The following is a 19,194-nucleotide window of genomic DNA, read 5'->3' as shown; positions in this document are numbered from 1 at the left end:
ATAAACAATTGTGGATAGTTCAGTCAATATTTGTAAACATGAACAACTTTCTCCCAAAGCTACAGTAGATACCACGCCTCATTACCTAACCCAACGCCTCACTAGTCACTACCTAACCCAACACCTCACTACCTAACCCAACGCCTCACTACCTAACCCAACGCTTCACTGCCTAACCCAACGCCTCAATATCTAACCCAACGCCTCACTACCTAACCCAACGCTTCACTGCCTAACCCAACGCCTCACTACCTAACCCAACGCTTCACTACCGAACCAAACGCTTCACTGCCTAACCCAACGCCTCACTACCTAACCCAACGCCTCACTACCTAACCCAACGCCTCAATATCTAACCCAACGCCTCACTACCTAACCCAACGCCTCACTACCTAACACAACGCCTCACTACCTAACCCAACGCCTCACTACCTAACACAACGCTTCACTGCCTAACCCAACGCCTCACTACCTAACCCAACGCTTCACTACCTAACCCAACGCTTCACTGCCTAACCCAACGCCTCACTACCTAACCCAACGCTTCACTGCCTAACCCAACGCCTCACTACCTAACCCAACGCCTCACTACCTAACCCAATGCCTCAATATCTAACCCAACGCCTCACTACCTAACCCAACGCCTCACTACCTAACACAACGCCTCACTACCTAACCCAACGCCTCACTACCTAACACAACGCCTCACTACCTAACCCAACACCTCACTAGTCACTACCTAACCCAACACCTCACTATCTAACCCAACGCCTCACTACCTAACCCAACGCCTCACTACCTAACCCAACGCCTCACTACCTAACCCAACGCCTCACTACTTAACACAACGCCTCACTACCTAACCCAACACCTCACTACTTAACACAACGCCTCACTAGTCACTACCTAACCCAACGCCTCACTACCTAACCCAACACCTCACTACCTAACCCAGCACCTCACTAGTCACTACCTAACCCAACGCCTCACTACCTAACCCAACGCCTCACTACTTAACACAACGCCTCACTAGTCACTACCTAACCCAACGCCTCACTACCTAACCCAACACCTCACTATCTAACCCAACGCCTCACTACCTAACCCAACACCTCACTAGTCACTACCTAACCCAACACCTCACTATCTAACCCAACGCCTCACTACCTAACCCAACACCTCACTACCTAACCCAACGCCTCACTACTTAACACAACGCCTCACTACCTAACCCAACACCTCACTACCTAACCCAACACCTCACTAGTCACTACCTAACCCAACGCCTCACTACCTAACCCAACGCCTCACTACTTAACACAACTCCTCACTACCTAACCCAACGCCTCACTACTTAACACAACTCCTCACTACCTAACCCAACGCCTCACTACCTAACCCAACGCCTCACTACTTAACACAACGCCTCACTACCTAACCCAACGCCTCACTACCTAACCCAACACCCCACTAGTCACTACCTAACCCAACGCCTCACTACCTAACCCAACGCCTCACTACCTAACCCAACGCCTCACTACCTAACCCAACGCCTCACTACCTAACCCAACGCCTCACTACCTAACACAACGCCTCACTACCTAACCAAATGCCTCACTACCTAACCCAACGCCTCACTACCTAACCCAACGCCTCACTACCTAACCCAACGCCTCACTACCTAACCCAACATGCCACTTTGACACTTGCTATTTGCCAAGCTGCAAAGACAGAACTTGTCATAATCAAAAAGGTTGTTTATGATCCTGACCTTTAACCTTAACCTTACTGGAGACCTAACATTTGACCTTAACCTTACTGGTGACCTAACCTTTAACCTTACTGGAGACCTAACCTTTAACCTTAACCTTACTGGAGACCTAACCTTTAACTTTACTGGAGACCTAGATGGGGGTGACAGTGGATCAAGAGGTAGAGTGGTCACCTGGTAATCTGAAGGTTCCCGATTCGATTCCAGCTCCTCCGAGCAGCATGCTTCGAAGTGTCCTTGAGCAAGACACTTAACCTAATAACTGTTAACACTTAATACCTAACAATTGTATACAGTATGTTACATATGTTGTATAGTCTACTAGTGTCTGTGTGCTGTCTTTGCATTATATGAGATGTCCTCTGTCGTGTGTACCCTGTGCGTTGTCCTGTTAGAATGTCTGTGTAGATGGCAAAGTCAAATTCGGGTTTATCCCTACATTGGCCAATATAGTGATTATGATTATGATTAAAGATCGAATAGGAATAACCAATGTGAATCCTGTTTTAGTGTAGATTGTCTCACCTCTGTGGCCCCCGCCCAAGGACCAAGCTTTGCCCTCACTCATCAGAGGAATCCCACTGAGTACATATCATTACGTTATAGGTCTATGTTACCATTATCTTTCAGACAAGATACCAGTTGAGTCTCCTGAGTCACTCTTCTGTGCACCTGGGAGGTGTCATCATCACGGTGACGTGTGTCCTACCGCCCTCAGAAACACAGCTGCGTGTCTACTCCGTGACAACGCACACCTGATATCACAGACTGCTGGAGGAGCCCTAGGGCTCTTTTTTCTCCTCTCCTCTGCTCTCCCCTTGTAACATCTCCTCACCTCTCCTCTCCTCACCTCTCCTCTCCTCTCCTCACCTCTCCTCTCCTCACCTCTCTCCTCACCTCTCTCCTCTCCTCTCCTGTCACCTTAACTCCTCTCCTCTTCTCCCCTGTTCCCTCGTATTGTATTGTCTCATCTCAGCTTGTCTCCCCCCCCTGCATCATCTCCTCTCCTCTCCTCTCCTTTCTTCTCTCCTCTCCTCTCCTCTCCTCTCCTCTCCTCTCCTCTCCTCTCCTCTCCTCTCCTCTCCTCTCCTCTCCTCTCCTCTCATCTTCTCTCCTTTACAAATCTGTGTAAATCCTACAAGCAAGAGACAGATCTCCATGTTCACCATTTAAAATAAAAAAGATTTAATTATGGTTTAAGGGAATTGCCAGGAATTCTGGGGCCGCATAAAGAAACCACATGCGTCATGTTCCCTTTAAAGGTATTGATCATCATTCTAGGCCTCTGTGGACCTGTGAATCACCCCGGTCTCAGCCCTCCATACGATGACACGCCTGTTTAGGAACACAGATTACATCTTTCAGTAGTCTCCAGCTTGTGTCACGTACGTGGGTTGTTCATTATCATTATTGCCATATATTTTAACACCATGTAACATCAGGGTAATATATTATTTGTGTTGTCTGTTATGTGTGGTGTTGTGTCATCTCCTAATTGCCTGTTTCTATTCACAGATGCCACTCATCTCCCTGATTGGATTGGTTGCATCTGATTGGTGCACCTTCGAACCGGCAGTGGAGATGGGTGGTTAATAGAGTGGAGATGACACACATCGGGGCGCCTCACTCTGTCAGTTGCCACTGATCAGAGTTTCGTGAGGTTGCCATTGCTTGCCACTGTGGTGGAATTGATACTGTGCTTGTCTACTGCTTCGTGTGGATTAAAGTACTAGTACATGTATGTAGATATTGTTGGCCTCTGCGCTACTCCTCCATGGGAGTAAGTATTCTCTTGTTGGCTGTAGGCCTAGTTCCACTGAGAGTGGAACTGTACCTTTGGTACTTTTGATTTAGTTCTCCTATACCTCACTTTGTCTGTTCTCCAATTACCTTTTTCCCTATTTGTTTATATGTTTGTGGGTTGTTTTTTCCCTTTGTTGCCTATAAATATCAGTGGAGGTTTAAAGCCCTACCCTGTACAATAAATATAATTTACTATTTGGATCAACGTCTTGTGTTCATTTTATTACCTGCTCGGGACCTTGCTTAAAGCACTACTGGACGGGCTGGTTTTCACATACAGCCTGCTCCAGCTTATATTATATATTGTCTTGTGACATTGCTATGTGACACTTGACACCCTTTAGGGCAGTGATTCACTAGCAAGATGATTTTGCAGGGGATCACAATGAGATGAAATTGTAAAATAAGGAATCATTGAAGTCCATAGCCCAGTTATCAATCAGGTTAAAGGTGCTATAAATATAATTTTATGTAGAGTAATCATCAATAAAAATAATAATATATAATACAAAAATAATGTTGTTCATTGTCAAGTAGGATGCATTCATATGGTGGTCTAGTATGAAGGTTTGTCTATTGTCAAGTAGCAGGGCTTTCCCTAAACAATGTTATAGGGGCGCAGCACCACTGTGACAAAGCGCCAGCGCTTTTACCCTTGTGCCTCCCTAAGGATTTCGACGAAAATGAGCCTTTTTTCAAAGCCATATAACTTTAACTGTTTACTATTTTTTAAACTTTTTTCCCCCCATGATTAACAGTAATAGCCTAATCTCAATATATCTCTAACAGATTACTTATATTTCGGAATTATAACCACTTAAATCTGTGTTTGTTTGATACCACGTCTTTTTTCATCGAAAAAAACCGGATAAATAGCCATATTTATCATATTTCTACACATTTCTGATGCCACATTACACATTATGTAATCTCGACGAAATACCTCTGAATAAGAATCAGAAAAAAAAGAAAGAAACGATGACTAATTCGGCCAGAAACAGCAGAGACGCGAAACGTTACTAGACGCTTATAAATACCACAATCTCCACTTGAAAATGTATGCGTTTTCAAGTGGATCCCCCGGTGGAATCTTGAACTCTGGTCGCTGGTGGGCAGGCGACCGGAGGTGGTCCGTGAAATGCACTTCCTCATTGGCGGCTCTGGGGGGCTCGTGTTTCGGCGTCTGGCACACTGTGGACAACGGGGGTCCGGTTCGCGTCCGGTTCTGTGTTGAAAATACGCTCGCTCCCCCCCCCCCCCCCCCACCACCCCAAAGCATGTATCCGCAGTGTCAGCCACTTCAGCCCGCAAGAGCACCTCCCACCTTCCCCTGAATTGTGGCAAAGTTAGCTGTAGAGCAATTACGCCACCATGTGTTTTACATCGGTAACAGCACATCTTAACGCTAGACGGGCTTCTTAGGTCGTGGAATATGCAAAGCATTTGGTAATTATATCAAGAATTTAACGAATGAGAGCAGATTAAAAATGGTTAAAAATGCCATTTAACATGGGAGCGGATGGAGTAGAAAACATGACCAAGTCCACCTGGGGACTAAACACTATAACTATTTTTTTAGAGTGTTTCAAATTATAAGCTTTTGACACAATGAACATATATGTAAAATGAAGATATTTTCCCAATTTCATGAAATAATAATAAATACAGACACCGCTGTGCTCACACACACACACACAAAAGTAGTTTTCATGACCAGGGAGGCACAAGGGTAAAAAAATAAAAAAATTGGAAGTGAAAGCTTGGGGCCAGCTTAGAAATAGACACATCATTGTCTAATTACGTAGACCACCCCTAGTGGAGACTCAGCACCATCTTATTTGAACATCCTGGGAAAAGCCTTGAGTAGGAGGCATTCATTCTGGCTGGTAGGTTTGTCTATTGTCAAGTAGAAGGCATTCATTCTGGCTGGTAGGTTTGTCTATTGTCAAGTAGAAGGCATTCATTCTGGCTGGTAGGTTTGTCTATTGTCAAGTAGGAGGCATTCATTCTGGCTGGTAGGTTTGTCTATTGTCAAGTAGGAGGCATTGATTGATTGATTGATTGATTGATTGATTGATTGATTGATTGATTGATTGATTGATTGATTGAAAAGTTTATTAACAGATTGCAGAATGGGTACAGTACAGTACAGCTCAATACATACAATTGTTAAGGGGATGCAGACCAGAGAAAGACTTTCGTCTTGTTTACATCAGGGTCCCCCATTTTCAATTCATCATAACATATATGACATACATGACATACAGATAGACAGTACTGCTACATCTATACATTTATGACATATCAGATTTGCAAATACAGTACTGTTTGTGATACAAAAGTGTCCAGAAAAAGAGTGTTTATACATTTGGCGTAGAAACTGTACATTGGAGGAGGTTGGGTGGGTGGGGTGGGGTTGGGTGGGTGGGTGAGGGCTGTACATTGGAGGTGGGGGGGGGGGGGGGGGTTGGGTAGGGGACACACACACATTTTACACTGTACATTGGAATACTGACAAAGCCTTACTTGGTCATTTACTGTACAACTAGGTTAGGACATTTGTAGCGGCCAGTTTCGAATTGCAGTCTCACGTAGGTGTTTTTTGAGAGTGTTTTTGAAAGTGGGTAGTGATTCACATTCCTTTACAGCTTTAGGTAGGGCGTTCCACATTGATGTGGCATAATTGCGAAACGTGTTTAGTCCCTTGTTTGAGCCGAATCTGGGTTTTACATGATTTGTGGAGCTCCCTCTGGTGTTGTGATCGTGGTATTCACTGACCTTTGGGAAGTATTTTGACATGTACATGGGTACCTTGGTCGCGTAGTGTATCTTGTAGACCAGGCCCATTGCAAGTTGCTGTACTCTGTCGTCTACTCTAAGCCATCCTAGGTTGTCAAAGTGGGCAGGGGTGAGGTGGGTTCTAGGAGTCAGGTCAAGCAGTAGTCTGACTAGCTTGTTTTGAGATGTTTGTAATTTGTTTTTTAGTGCCTTTGAGGTGCTTTGGTACCATGAGGTGCAAGCATAGTCGTAGTACCCTTCATTCTGGCTGGTAGGTTTGTCTATTGTCAAGTAGGAGGCATTCATTCTGGCTGGTAGGTTTGTCTATTGTCAAGTAGGAGGCATTCATTCTGGCTCGTAGGTTTGTCTATTGTCAAGTAGAAGGCATTCATTCTGGCTGGTAGGTTTGTCTATTGTCAAGTAGGATGCATTCATACGCCTTGTATATTTTTTAGAATTGCGTTGGAGTAGGCTTAACTTTGTGGTATGATCAAGAGATATGCTCCATCCACCCTTCCCCAGAGGTCCACAACCTGGGTGTCATAATGGACTCCACCCCCTCATTTCATTCACACATTAAATCAAGTGTCAAGAGGAGTATAGATCTATTGATCATACCACAAAGTGCATCTGATTGTACTTGTGCAACTTTACCACTGCATGGTCATAAGCCATCATTTGAACCCTTTCACTGCCACACTATAGAAGGTTAACCCTTTCACTAACCGTCTGTAGTGTGGTAGTGAAAGTGTTAACCCTTTGTAGTGTGGTAGTGAAAGGGTTAACTTTTAATGTTCTATTGAAGAAAAAAGATTCCTTGGCTGGTAAGTTGGTGAAAGTGGCTTGTGAACAGGCCCGTTTCTTGCCATAATATGCGGACTATACGGTTGCATAGGGCCCCCAAAAATACGATTTTTTTTTTAATTCACTCAATACACTGTATACTGTATATATTATATCCTGTAGGGATGTAACAAATCATCAGCTTAAAAATGTTACCGATAGGCTACTGCTTATGACTGCAAGTGGGCGTTTCTTTATAAAAAAAAAATGTATATACATAAGCTTACTGACAAATGTACTTGCATTTTCAAACTTTATTTAACTTTATCTTAAAGGGGAACTATCTTATAAATGGCCTTTTTGAGTGTTTAGCATTGTTTCCTAGCTATGTGAACTTATATTAATATGATCTATGTCTCAAAATTCTCATATTGGCGCATTCTTCCAATTCTCCTCTCACAATATTCACCCTCACTGAACTGAGTCATTTGAAAATGTGCCCTATATGTGATGTCAGAGAGACACCGCTGCATGTTAATGTTCAGGCGGGGCCGGCCCAGCGCAGTGGTTTAGGAGCCCAGCCTCAAAACAGCTCGAGATCTTGAGGTAGAAAAATGCTGTTTTTGAGGACTTGATTAGAAATACAAAACAATGAATAAAAAATATATATATATTACAGAGGTGTTCCATAGACTCACAGGAATTGTGTAAAAGTGCCCAAATAGTGAAAGAAATAGTAAAATAGTTCCCCTTTAAATAGTTCCATTTAAATTTCAATATTGTAAGTCAGAAATGTAAGGAAAATGCTGTATCTGTCTCATTTATGTGAATTTTGGAGATGTTAAATGCAGATTCTGTAAATCCTGTAAGTTTTCAGGAGTTTCTTGATGTAGGGGAGCCCCAGTGTTTCCTATTTATTATAATGTTCTCTCATTGCTGGGGTCAACTTGAGATGTTTGATTCGAATTTGTGAGAAAAAAAGATATATACGTTTTTTTTCTCACGGATCTAGCCTCTTTTCCTTTTAAAGTGCACCAGATTGATGCATTTAAATGTTAAATGCATGCCCACCTTAAAGGGTTTGGAATCCCCCACCATAGTTTCACAAAATAGGGCCCACCAAACAACATTTTACATAGGGCCCCCAAAAAGCTAGAAACGGCCCTGCTTGTGAATTTTGATATTTACCAACCACTGTCGCCTGCAGAAGGTGTCCTGCCTTGTCAGAGGCTGTGTTGCCTCTCCCTCTCCCTCTCTCGTCTCCAGCTATAACTACATAATTGTTCTAAAGTAGCCTATAGCGAGCTGGTCTGTGAAACCGGCCTGGTATTTGCTGTCGTCAGTAGTATCTGTTTAGTAAACACTCTGTGTGGATGATGATAGCATGTACCTCTATGTACTGCTCTCACTGTGTGTGAATACATTTAATCTAATAATAATGCATTTTAAGTATAAGTATACCTATTCTTATGTCTACACGTTCTACGTTGCACTACTTTTATTGTCTTTTATATATTCTTATGTCTGCACTTTATGCATTGCTTTTATTCTGTCAACTGTATGCTAATTTTATGCCTATCTTCATTTTATGCTATTTGCTGTGGGGCACTTTGGCCTATGGTCCATGTGTGAAGGGTGCTATATAGATAGAGTTATTATTATTTATTATGATTATATTATAAAGAATGTATGCGTTGAAATGTCTGTAAGTCTCGACGACATTGAAAATGAGGGTGACCTGAATTGTCCTTTTCGAGAATAAATAAAGGTTTGAATTGAATTATCATGGCTTAGGGCTAATAACTTCCTTAAAGACAATCAGATAATCCTTAGGCTACACTGCAGCATGTCATGTGAAATTCTCATAGATCCAATTTAGATTTATTTGTTACTTTTAATTTGAATTGGACAGGTTTTTACATTGTATGACACCAGGGCCCAATAACATCCACACAAAACCCAATATCACAATAACATCACTGTGTCATAATTCAAATCTTCAAACAGGTCTGTATAATTTGGACTCTGTCCTCCCCCCATGGGAGAATTCCTTAAAAAGAAGTCTGATAGTGGTCATAGTGAGACAGGTCCATTGCGAGGTGCAGCACCGAGGCACCACTTTCGGTCAGAATGTCTCGTCAGTGCAGCAAACTTTTAAACAGTTTACCTACCACCATTCGAGAATGTCTAACCTTTACTACTTTTAAACTCAAAGTAAAAAAAAAAGATGGTTTCTAGAACACCAAGCATGTGACCTAGGACCTTTGTCCTTTTAGCTTTGTAGCCATGTTTTTGTAAATGATTGTTCTTTTGTTTTAACATGTTTTTATATTGCTCTGTTTTTGTATTTTATTTGTTTTATGTTTGGGGACTGAGGATGGAAATTAGCATCCATTGCTAGATCCTGTGTATTTACAGTGCATTATATGCATGTCCCTTCCAAATAAACGAATAAATGAAATTGTACTGTACAGGCCTGTACTTTTCTTCTTCATTTTATATACACTAGGTGCCTGAAAAAAACACATCTACTGAAAAGTGGGTCTCTGTGCGTATACTTTGGGCTAGAATATGCTTTTAAAAGAATATTATGTGAAGTCTAAACATTAGCTACACTGTCTCTTTTGATTGTTCGGTCTATTTGCTGACCCATGTAGGGCCTACTCGTTTTCTCATTCAGTCCACTCTAAACATTCTTCTCATTCCACATCGGGTCAAACCCCTGGAATGAGTAGTGGGGAGGAGGAGGGGGGGGGGGTTAGCTTTTTATACTCTAAAAAATCTGGCTCCACACACACACACACACACACACACACACACACACACACACACGCACGCACGCACGCACGCACGCACGCGCGCACACACACACACACACACACACACACACACACACACACACACAGTACACACATTACGTCACCCCAGTAGCTTAGGCTACTTTGGGTATTTCTGTAAGACTTTTTTTCTCTCTCTCTCCCTCCCTCCCTCCCTCCCTCTCTCTTTCCCGACGGTGACTCAAAAGTAGTCCGGTCGACTACTGCACGTCTGGGCCAGCGGGGTGGGACCGGTGTGGAATCACTCCCACCATTCAGGAATTTGGGAGTTTCATTCCATATAAGGAGTTTTTGATATCAATCACGCAGCTCGGGGGGAGAGAAGGGAAAGGTGGAGCTTCTCATCGATTAACGACGCGTCGGAGTCTGTGCGCGGAGTGTTCTAATTGGTGGCCTGTAAAAGAGAAAGGAAGTATTTAGAAGTAGTTCCTTCAGTGCCGAGTTTCATTTAAAGACGAGAAACGAAAACAACCCCCAAGTCTTATTAACGCGGTGTATTTATTTTTTAAATTCTAAACTAGGAAGTGTAAAGGTCAATTGAGGAGCTAACAATGAGTTTTAACAAAGGTCCTTCCTACGGGTTTTCAGCGGAGGTCAGAAATAAGGTATGTTGTGAAACTTGTAAATAATGCGATGTAAGTAAGTTGTATTAAATTAACTCGTCATCCGATTTACATGTAATACGCGTCTTATTCTGTATTGCCATTGGCATGTAAGTGTCTTATTACATGAATGCAAGTTATGAACACGATCTACCGGGAGGCTGAACACCGGTTCTAAAGGTATACACAGTCAAGTATAGTCGCATACCACCGTAACTCATCAGTTTTAAATACATTTATATACATGTATTTAAAACGTATATAAATAAAGTTAAACCAAGTGCCAGCTGATCATATTTTACTTCGAATGTGTTTGCCTGGGAATTAAGTTCCGAATAGAACATGGAATGGAATAGTGGAATCGACTATGTTCTATCTCTCTCCTACTGTGTGGGAGAAAGAGACGCACTTAAAAAGTAGACTATGGGCGTTGCCCCTTTTGGCAAAGAAGTCTGTCCTTGTGGCATAGATTCACTAGTTCTATATGCCTCGTCTGCAGCGCGTCTGTCGACCCGGTGGCGTGGTGAGTATTCTGATGATCCTGACTCCCCGAAGTGCACGGCATCCATCCTGCTACCGCTATTGTCCTTCTGTTCTCCGATTCACATAGTGGCCTTGTTGGAATGTATGCACCCCAACCTCACTCTTTGTAATAAGGTGTAATACAATGCAATTATGATGAATTGAAAATGGGGGACCCTGATCATGTAAACAAGACGAAAGTATTTCTCTGGTCTGCATCCCCTTAACAATTGTGTGTATTGAGCTGTACTGTATTGTACCCATTCTGCAATCTGTTAATAAAGTTTTCAATCAATCAATGTAACATACATGCAATTTGATGGAGCTGTTTCCAACGAGTGGTGGCCGGGGTTTCATTGATAATTGAAGGCCTGTAATCTTGGCAGTGTTGGTGTTGCGCTCTATAGCCATGTCATCAAGTCTGATTATTCAGCCAGCGGTGGAAGAAAGTAAGGACAGAGAGGGTTATCCAGGGGAATTCCCCCATATTAACTCATTCTAACAGACAAGCCCCCCATGGGGACATTTGCAGGGCGACTTGGGCCTCCAAAATGACATAGCTCTTAGGGAATGTCTACTTTCAGGCGGCAGTGTTGATGGGGGTAAAAGGTACCTTTTGTTTATTTGGATTTGCCACTAGAGGTCTGTGCATGTCGGTTTCCACTTAAAATACTAGCGGTGATGTGTTCTACCATGTCACTATAGCCTATCCGTGAGTTATGGTACAATTGAATTGACATAACCTTGACCACTCTAAACACTTGGAAATAAGGTATACAATTGATTGGTTTGTTGCCTGGTTTGTTTAAATTAACATAAACTTGTAAATTGAGTTGGTCTCTGTGGCTGCTTTTAAGCTTGTCGTCTATTGGCTACTCTGACTTGTAGCCAATGTCTCATTCTCCAACGGACTTACGACAAAAAGGGCTTTCTCTTAGGGCCATTTGAGACATTTGAGCCTTTTTTTTATTCTTAAAACAACAATGGCAGCCGATGAATTAAATTGACTGGTGCGGTGACATTCTCGATCTACTAGCCTACTGATCTATCTGGTTGGTTGATAATAAAGTTGGCTTCATGCCCTGCCTGGCTGGTACTAATGACGGCATCCTTTCTGTGACCATGTCCCAAAATACGGTAGTGTCCGGCAGGACGATGCTGAATCTTTTTCAAGAGGGTGGGGCTCTGATTGGTTTCCTCCTACCTGTTAGCAGAGAACAACCCAGATGATATTATCATGGAAATTAAGATGAATATGACTTTATTGTCAGTTTACACAAGGTAATCATTTAAATTACTTTTCCCCCACATCCTCGAGGGGGATCCCCAGAAAAATGGGGAATATTTTAACTTGACTATTATTAAATTTTTTCAAGTCAGCCCAATGAGAGAATGTATAAGAATGACTGTTCTGTTCATAGGTTTCACACTCTTCACTGTTATCTACCTGCCGTAAAATAAAAATAAATGGTAAAATGTACCATTTACTGTAAAGTTATGGAATGATCTCCTCAGACGAGACAATAACTCATCAGATCGGGCCCGACATCAAACGGTTGAGAACTGACTGTTCTGGCACACATAGTCCTCCACACTTCAGAGAGGTCAGCTGGGCATGCAGTGCAGCGCCCCTGGGGTAGGAATGCACTGAGATCGGTCAGGCCAAAACACAGTATCGGTATCAGAAAATGTCCCCAATATTACAATAGAATAGAATGGAAGTCCTTTATTTATCCTCAGGGAAATTCGGCACTATAGATCCCTCACAGTAAACAGTAAACATTTAGGTAGTCCAAAACAAAAGTCACAAATAAGAATATGAATAAAATACGGTCCGGGATATACATTTTCTAGGTTATGTATACATTATACAGTCAAAATATACAGTAAGTGTACTGTAAAAAGTGTAAAATTGTACAGTGTCGATTTAAAAGTAAAGTAAATGTCCAGGAAGATCCTGAACCATTATGTAATGTGTCAGAAATCAAAGTGAAGTGACTTGATTTTCCACAGTTTTGGCACACAACTGTGTATCGCTCTCTATAAATATTTAGATTTTATCCAGGGACCTAAACTAATGGTCAGAATCGAATCTACACTGTGTTCAGTGAAACGAACATCTTGTTTAGAGACGGTCAGAGACAGAGACAATCAGCAAGGTCTCTGTGACAGCATACCAGTACATCGCCTTCCACTCCCCGGTTTTATTAAACAAATTAATATTCATATTAGACTAATCTGTTATATGGAGACAGAAATGCTGTATATCCCACTTGTTTTGTCAAAATATCATACTGTTCTTTCTGTTCACCATCTTCCTCCTCAGATTTTACATGGTCCTTTTTAAAGTGTAGAATACGTGTCATCATGAACCCTAGGTCCTGTGAAACACATTGAAAAACACTGCAGTTTAAAAGCAACAACAAAAAACCATGAGAAATAACACTTCTTTTCTTAGTTCCTGCAAAGAGTGCTTTTTGGAGAAACAAGAAGTTCACCCAACAATGACAACAACAACAACAATATGAATTGTGGTCTGTGTGACACATACCAATGTTCATTTAACCTCAGCGTCAGCTGATTTATAGTGTTATTTGCATTCCTTGGCTGTGTCCATTTAAGGTAGAGAGAGAGAGAGAGAGAGAGAGAGAGAGAGGGTCCTATATATCCCCCTCTTACATCTACACAGGGCCCACAGATGTTGTACTCAAGTACTGTTCTAAAGTACTTTTACTTCTAAAGTACATTTACAGGCTACTTTTTAGGACTCCCCTAATTCTTACTCCACCACATTTCAAAGCAAATATAAAACGTTTTCCTTTGTTACATTTCAAACATGCGCAGGTACAAGTCGCCTCAAGGTAATACATTTAGCATAATATAAAACATTAAGCGTATAGAAGTGATGAGGGGCAGTCGGAGTGAGCATTTACAGCCAAATGGACCACTGACAACTTTGTCCCGATCCGTGGAGGTTAATGCACTGAAGACTGACCATCTCCTTCCTAGTACGAGGACAATTGCAAGGATATTACATAGAATATATTGAACATGTTACTATACTAGAATATTTCATATAAAAATTATTCAGTAGCCTACTTGTACTACCACGAGTAACAAGGCTTACTTGTATTATTAAGTACCATTTTAAAAGTATTTTACTGCAGTAGTATTATTTTACTGTAGTAGTATTATTTTACTGTAGTATTATTTTACTGTAGTAGTATTCTTTTATTGTAGTAGTATTGTAGTAGTATTATTTTACTGTAGTATTCTTTTACTGTAGTAGTATTCTTTTAATTATTTTACTGTAGTAGTATTCTTTTACTGTAGTATTCTTTTACTGTAGTATTATTTTACTGCAGTAGTATTATTTTACTGTAGTATTATTTTACTGTAGTAGTATTCTTTTACTGTAGTAGTATTCTTTTACTGTAGTATTATTTTACTGTAGTAGTATTCTTTTACTGCAGTAGTATTCTTTTACTGTAGTAGTATTCTTTTACTGCAGTAGTATTCTTTTACTGTAGTAGTATTCTACCAGAGACTTTCTAAGCATAATTTGTGTTCTTCCACCACTCGGGACAGAATGTACTAGACATAAAGAAAATACGCTGGTTTCTTTTCTCTTCAGCGGAGAAGTCCTTGAAGGGTTTAGGTGGTGAAGATTTGTTGAGCGGAGTGGTATTTCCTGCTACTGGTGGTGGTGACGTAGACGTCTCTGAGTAGGGGGAGGTGTTTGAAGGGGAAAATTCATCCTGAAACAGAATCGGCACGTTATTCCTCTCAATCTCGGGGGCCTCCGTGTAACCATGAACGACTCTTATCCCAAAGTTAGAAACCACAGCCACATGTGGAATTAGGTATTTCCTGGAAAACAATAAAATAATCTCTGGTATCAACTAGATTTGAAGAGGCCCGTCTGCATGCTCACACGTGGGAAATGCAATTTTACAGATTTGCAGACTAAATCAACTCGTCGATTACTCGACAAAGTCCTATGACTGTTAGTTGTGTTTCTTTATACTGTTGTTATGGAAGCGAGTGTGGCTACTGTTGTATGTGTGGACACGGCGCAATGAAAGTTGGGACTGTTGAAATGCAACCAGCACCTGAAGGTCCATTCAAACCATGGCGTTGTCATGGCAGCACATGTCAGGTCATGTTTTCGGAGGGTCATACACGTCTGTCGATGACATCATCAAGATGGTCTCGTGTTTAGCGTTGTGAGAGTTTTGTTCATGGGCACAAATCTACACTGAGTTGTTCAAGATCATAATAGAATAGAATAGAAGTACTTTATTGATCCCGACGGAAATTCAGCACTACAGATCACTCACAATAAACATTTAGGTAGTCAAATCACAAATCACAAATAAGAATAAAAATACAGTCAGGGATATACATTCTAAAATATGTATATACATTCTAAAATATACAGCCAAAGTAATAATAACGTGTTCCCTTTAAATTAGGCATGTGCTGCAATACTGGTATCTGATATTGGTCCGATACCAGGCTAAAATCGGGTATCGATATCTTTCCCCAATACAAAAATCTGATATCAAGGAAAGTTTAACATCCTCAAAATCAAAGCATGTTAGATCTCTCTAATGGAGAAAAATATATGATATATCTCAACTGATGGTCTCATTCTATACTGTTCAGTAAATGCGACGGATCAGATCAGTACTGGGTACCGGCAGTGAAAAAGTGGTATCAGTACACGCCTGCTTTAAATAGCTCATACACTGGATGGAGGAGACTAGGTCACGACGACAGGAAATGCCATTCATTTAAAGAATTAGCGGCTTTCCTCTTCTCCTCCACTAGGCCAAAGAGGTGCAGGGAACACCAGGCAACAGGAGAGGATTTACCAGCCTCTTTAAAAACCTTTTTCTTTTTTTAAACCAGATATCGGTTACCTGCCAAAGTGGCTAGTTAGTAGATAGTTACCTCCAGCAGCATTTGTCTTGTGGTGTTTTATATCCTGTCCCAGTTTGCAACATTGGGCTTGTGCCATTGCTCGCGCTCTCTCTCTTTCTCTCTCTGGATACTGATTCCAAGCAACATTCATTGAAAGGATGCATCATTTCTCAACTCTTTGTGTTAGTTTACAACCCAACATTTGTACATCAACATCAAGACATATATTGAAAATAACTTAAGACTTAAGAAAGAAAATGTCATCCTTTTTAAGATGGCCAATGTTTTAAATGCCTCGCATTGTACAGGAGGAGGAGACTCCATCAATGGCAGGAAATACCACTCAACTCACTTAAGGATTTGTACTTTCCTTTCCTCTCAGCTGCAGACGTGGTCCTCTCTGGGTAGTGAATTCCTACTAAGCTAACTCGGACAGAGAGCTGCAGACATGGTCCTCTCTGGGTAGTGAATTCACACACTATAAGCTAACTGCTAAACTGAGAGTGTTCCCACGGCACAGAATCATTCACCGGATGCACACATTGGAAGTCAAGTGTTCAGACTGCCTCGATTAAAATGTTCTGTTCCTTGTCCAGGTTTGTCTCCTCAAATGACACGTCTCGGATGCTTTGTGGGTAATTAAACTAGCCAGTGTTGTTTTATCTGGGATAATTGAATGAAGTAAATATAATTAGAAGCTCGACATTCCTTAGGCATCTCCTTTATATGGTTCATTCATTTCTTATCTTTCTGTGTGGTTCAGTCGGTTGCTCTTTGCCTCGTAGATTGTTCTGGCTCTACTCGCCACCATGTCTGGCGCCTACATCTCACTGCTGTCCAAGGCAAAACCTTGAAACCCACATTTCTCTTTTACTTGAGTTGAAAGTGTAAACGCTCCTTGTTGTACAGAGTATGTTTCATGTCAGATGCCAGAGGCCAGGAAACCCATTCAAACTGATGGTGTAATTTAAAGAAATGCACCGCCTGTGGACCTGAAAGTAAGTTAACCTTTTTGAGGAAACAAGTTGGATTTATCTGACGGCAATGCATTCTCTTATGATGAAGGAACTCTCCCTGTTACCATGCCAACTGTTGTCGAGGTTGTTGTCGGGGTGGTTTTGCACCTCTGGTGTGCTCAGCAGGGCGTTCCTGTTTGCGGACCCACACAAGACTGCTGTTCGCTTCCTCAATGGAGCTTTTCAGTGCCAGTTTACGGAGAGCCTCACACTTATGTAATTGTGGGAGGGAAAAAAAGTTTATAAACACTTGAACAATATCACCTTCACAAGAAAGTGCGAAGCGGTGTTGTCGAGTCACACAAAACTAACCCTGCCTCTCTTAATAGCTCCCTTCCCTTCCTGTGTTTCAGGGAAGAATTTAAGGGTTTACCAAACAGGATGCATGTGTGTGTGTGTGTGAGTTCAGATTAATGCCATCCTTGGTGAAAGGATACACAAGAAATACACAAGAGATATTATCTTTCCTATATTAGGTGATCTGTGAAGTTCCAGTTACAATGAAAAACTATTTATAAGTGGTTACGGTAGACTTTTGAGAATAAATATTGACATACTGTGTATGTTACCCCCATATATCATGTTGTGTGAACAGTACAGATGTAGCTGAATTATAACGTCACATACTGCTTATGTACATGTTTGTTATCTTTAGAAAGATGAAATGTTATGCGAGTGGTTTGTAGTGTGTGTGTGTGTGTGCGTGTGTGTGTGTGTGTGTGTGTGTGTGTGGGGGGGGGGGGGGTCCTTCCACTTATTAGTCAAAATAGTAGAGATAGAAGTGTCTTCCTTTGTTTGGACAGACCCCTCCATTGTGTCTACTGAAAAAAAATAAACATCATGATATTCTGATATTCAATCTCTGCTATTTTATGGAAAACCACATGTTGAATAATCCAAAATCCACCAACAGCCTCTTTGAGTTCAATTTCATCATGATGAGGCTACAGTATTATTGCATTCGCAACAGAGATGTGCCAATATAGTATAGTGCTGCTGCTGCAGTATATTGCGACTCGAAAATGTGACGTTGTGTATCGTTGAGATCAGGGAACAAACTTAACTTTTTGACTTAGCAGCCATTTGGCTGGTAGATTTTAAAAACTACCAGCCAGGCAGAATTTTTACCAGCCAAAAAATATAAATAGCTTTTTAGTATATCGCTATGTGTTATTATTACTATAATACTCTCATATGCTATTTTAAATTAATATCATAAACAACATAAGGAATATTAGCATAATTTTGAGTGGACTGAAGGAATGAGTCAGTGTTAATAGTTTTAAATGCAAATAATTTATTGAAACATAGAAGTGGGGTCGGGACACATAATATTATGCTATGATGAATTGAAAATGGGGGACCCTGATGTAAACAAGACTAGTCTTTCTCTGGTCTGCATCCCCTTAACAATTGTATGTATTGAGCTGTACTACTGTACCCATTCTGCAATCTGTTAATAAACTTTTCAATCAATCACACACACTGTTTCAACTCACCACCCCTGCATCATATTGTAGTCTAGTCTGTCTTCAAACATCCACTCCTCTCGAAACTTTTTTATATTTGAATATCAATATTATCTGTCCATCCTCAGTAATCCTCAGTTTACTATAATATACTCCTGACTGACTTCATCGTCTTTCCAAACGCATGCACCCCCCCCCATTTCCCTTTCCTTAGTCCACACTGTTCTCTATGGCTCTGCTCTGCCTCTGATAACGTAACGTTCATTTCGGGCGTTGTGGGCATAAAGGAATGGCGACGGTGCAAAGCATGTTAGATGCACTTGACCCGTTGTGAGAAAAAAGTTGTTGAAGTCCGAACATTTAAATCTCTCCGGTCATAATGTCTGGTGAAAATAATTCCCTCTAAGCACAATTTGATTATTTGAATTGTATTAAAATAGGCTAAAATTAAATAGCCTATGCGATGAATGAAACAATCATTACACTTGTTTCATCGTTGCTTCACCAAGCAGGAATGACAACGATGTTGTCAGTGGGAGCTTGGTGCTGGATTTTGCGAGAAGCATCCAGCTGCAGAGCCACAGAACCCACCAGCGGTGCCCGCACGGTGCAGTACTCTAATTCAGCCATTGGCAATTCAGCTGTTGGGTGGGGGGCGCTGCTGAGCGGTCCCCAGACCGGAGCTGA

At 41.4% G+C, this 19,194-nt stretch overlaps 1 protein-coding gene across 1 annotated transcript in view; it reads left to right on the top strand.

Moving 5' to 3' along the window:
• Positions 1–10,329: 10,329 nt before the first annotated feature.
• Positions 10,330–19,194, top strand: part of cnn2 (calponin 2) — a 32,769-nt gene continuing 23,904 nt past the window's right edge. Inside the window, exon 1 of the mRNA XM_084326916.1 lies at positions 10,330–10,577. Coding sequence (XP_084183042.1) covers positions 10,524–10,577 — 54 coding nt within the window. The 5' untranslated portion in view covers positions 10,330–10,523. The remainder of the gene's footprint in view (positions 10,578–19,194) is intronic.

The sequence above is a fragment of the Notolepis coatsorum genome (genome assembly GCF_963971535.1).
Source record: "Notolepis coatsorum genome assembly, chromosome: 13".
NCBI classification, from domain to species: Eukaryota; Metazoa; Chordata; class Actinopteri; order Aulopiformes; family Paralepididae; genus Notolepis; species Notolepis coatsorum.
Note: the sequence above shows the minus strand (reverse complement) of the source record. Positions and strands in the feature narration are given on the sequence as shown.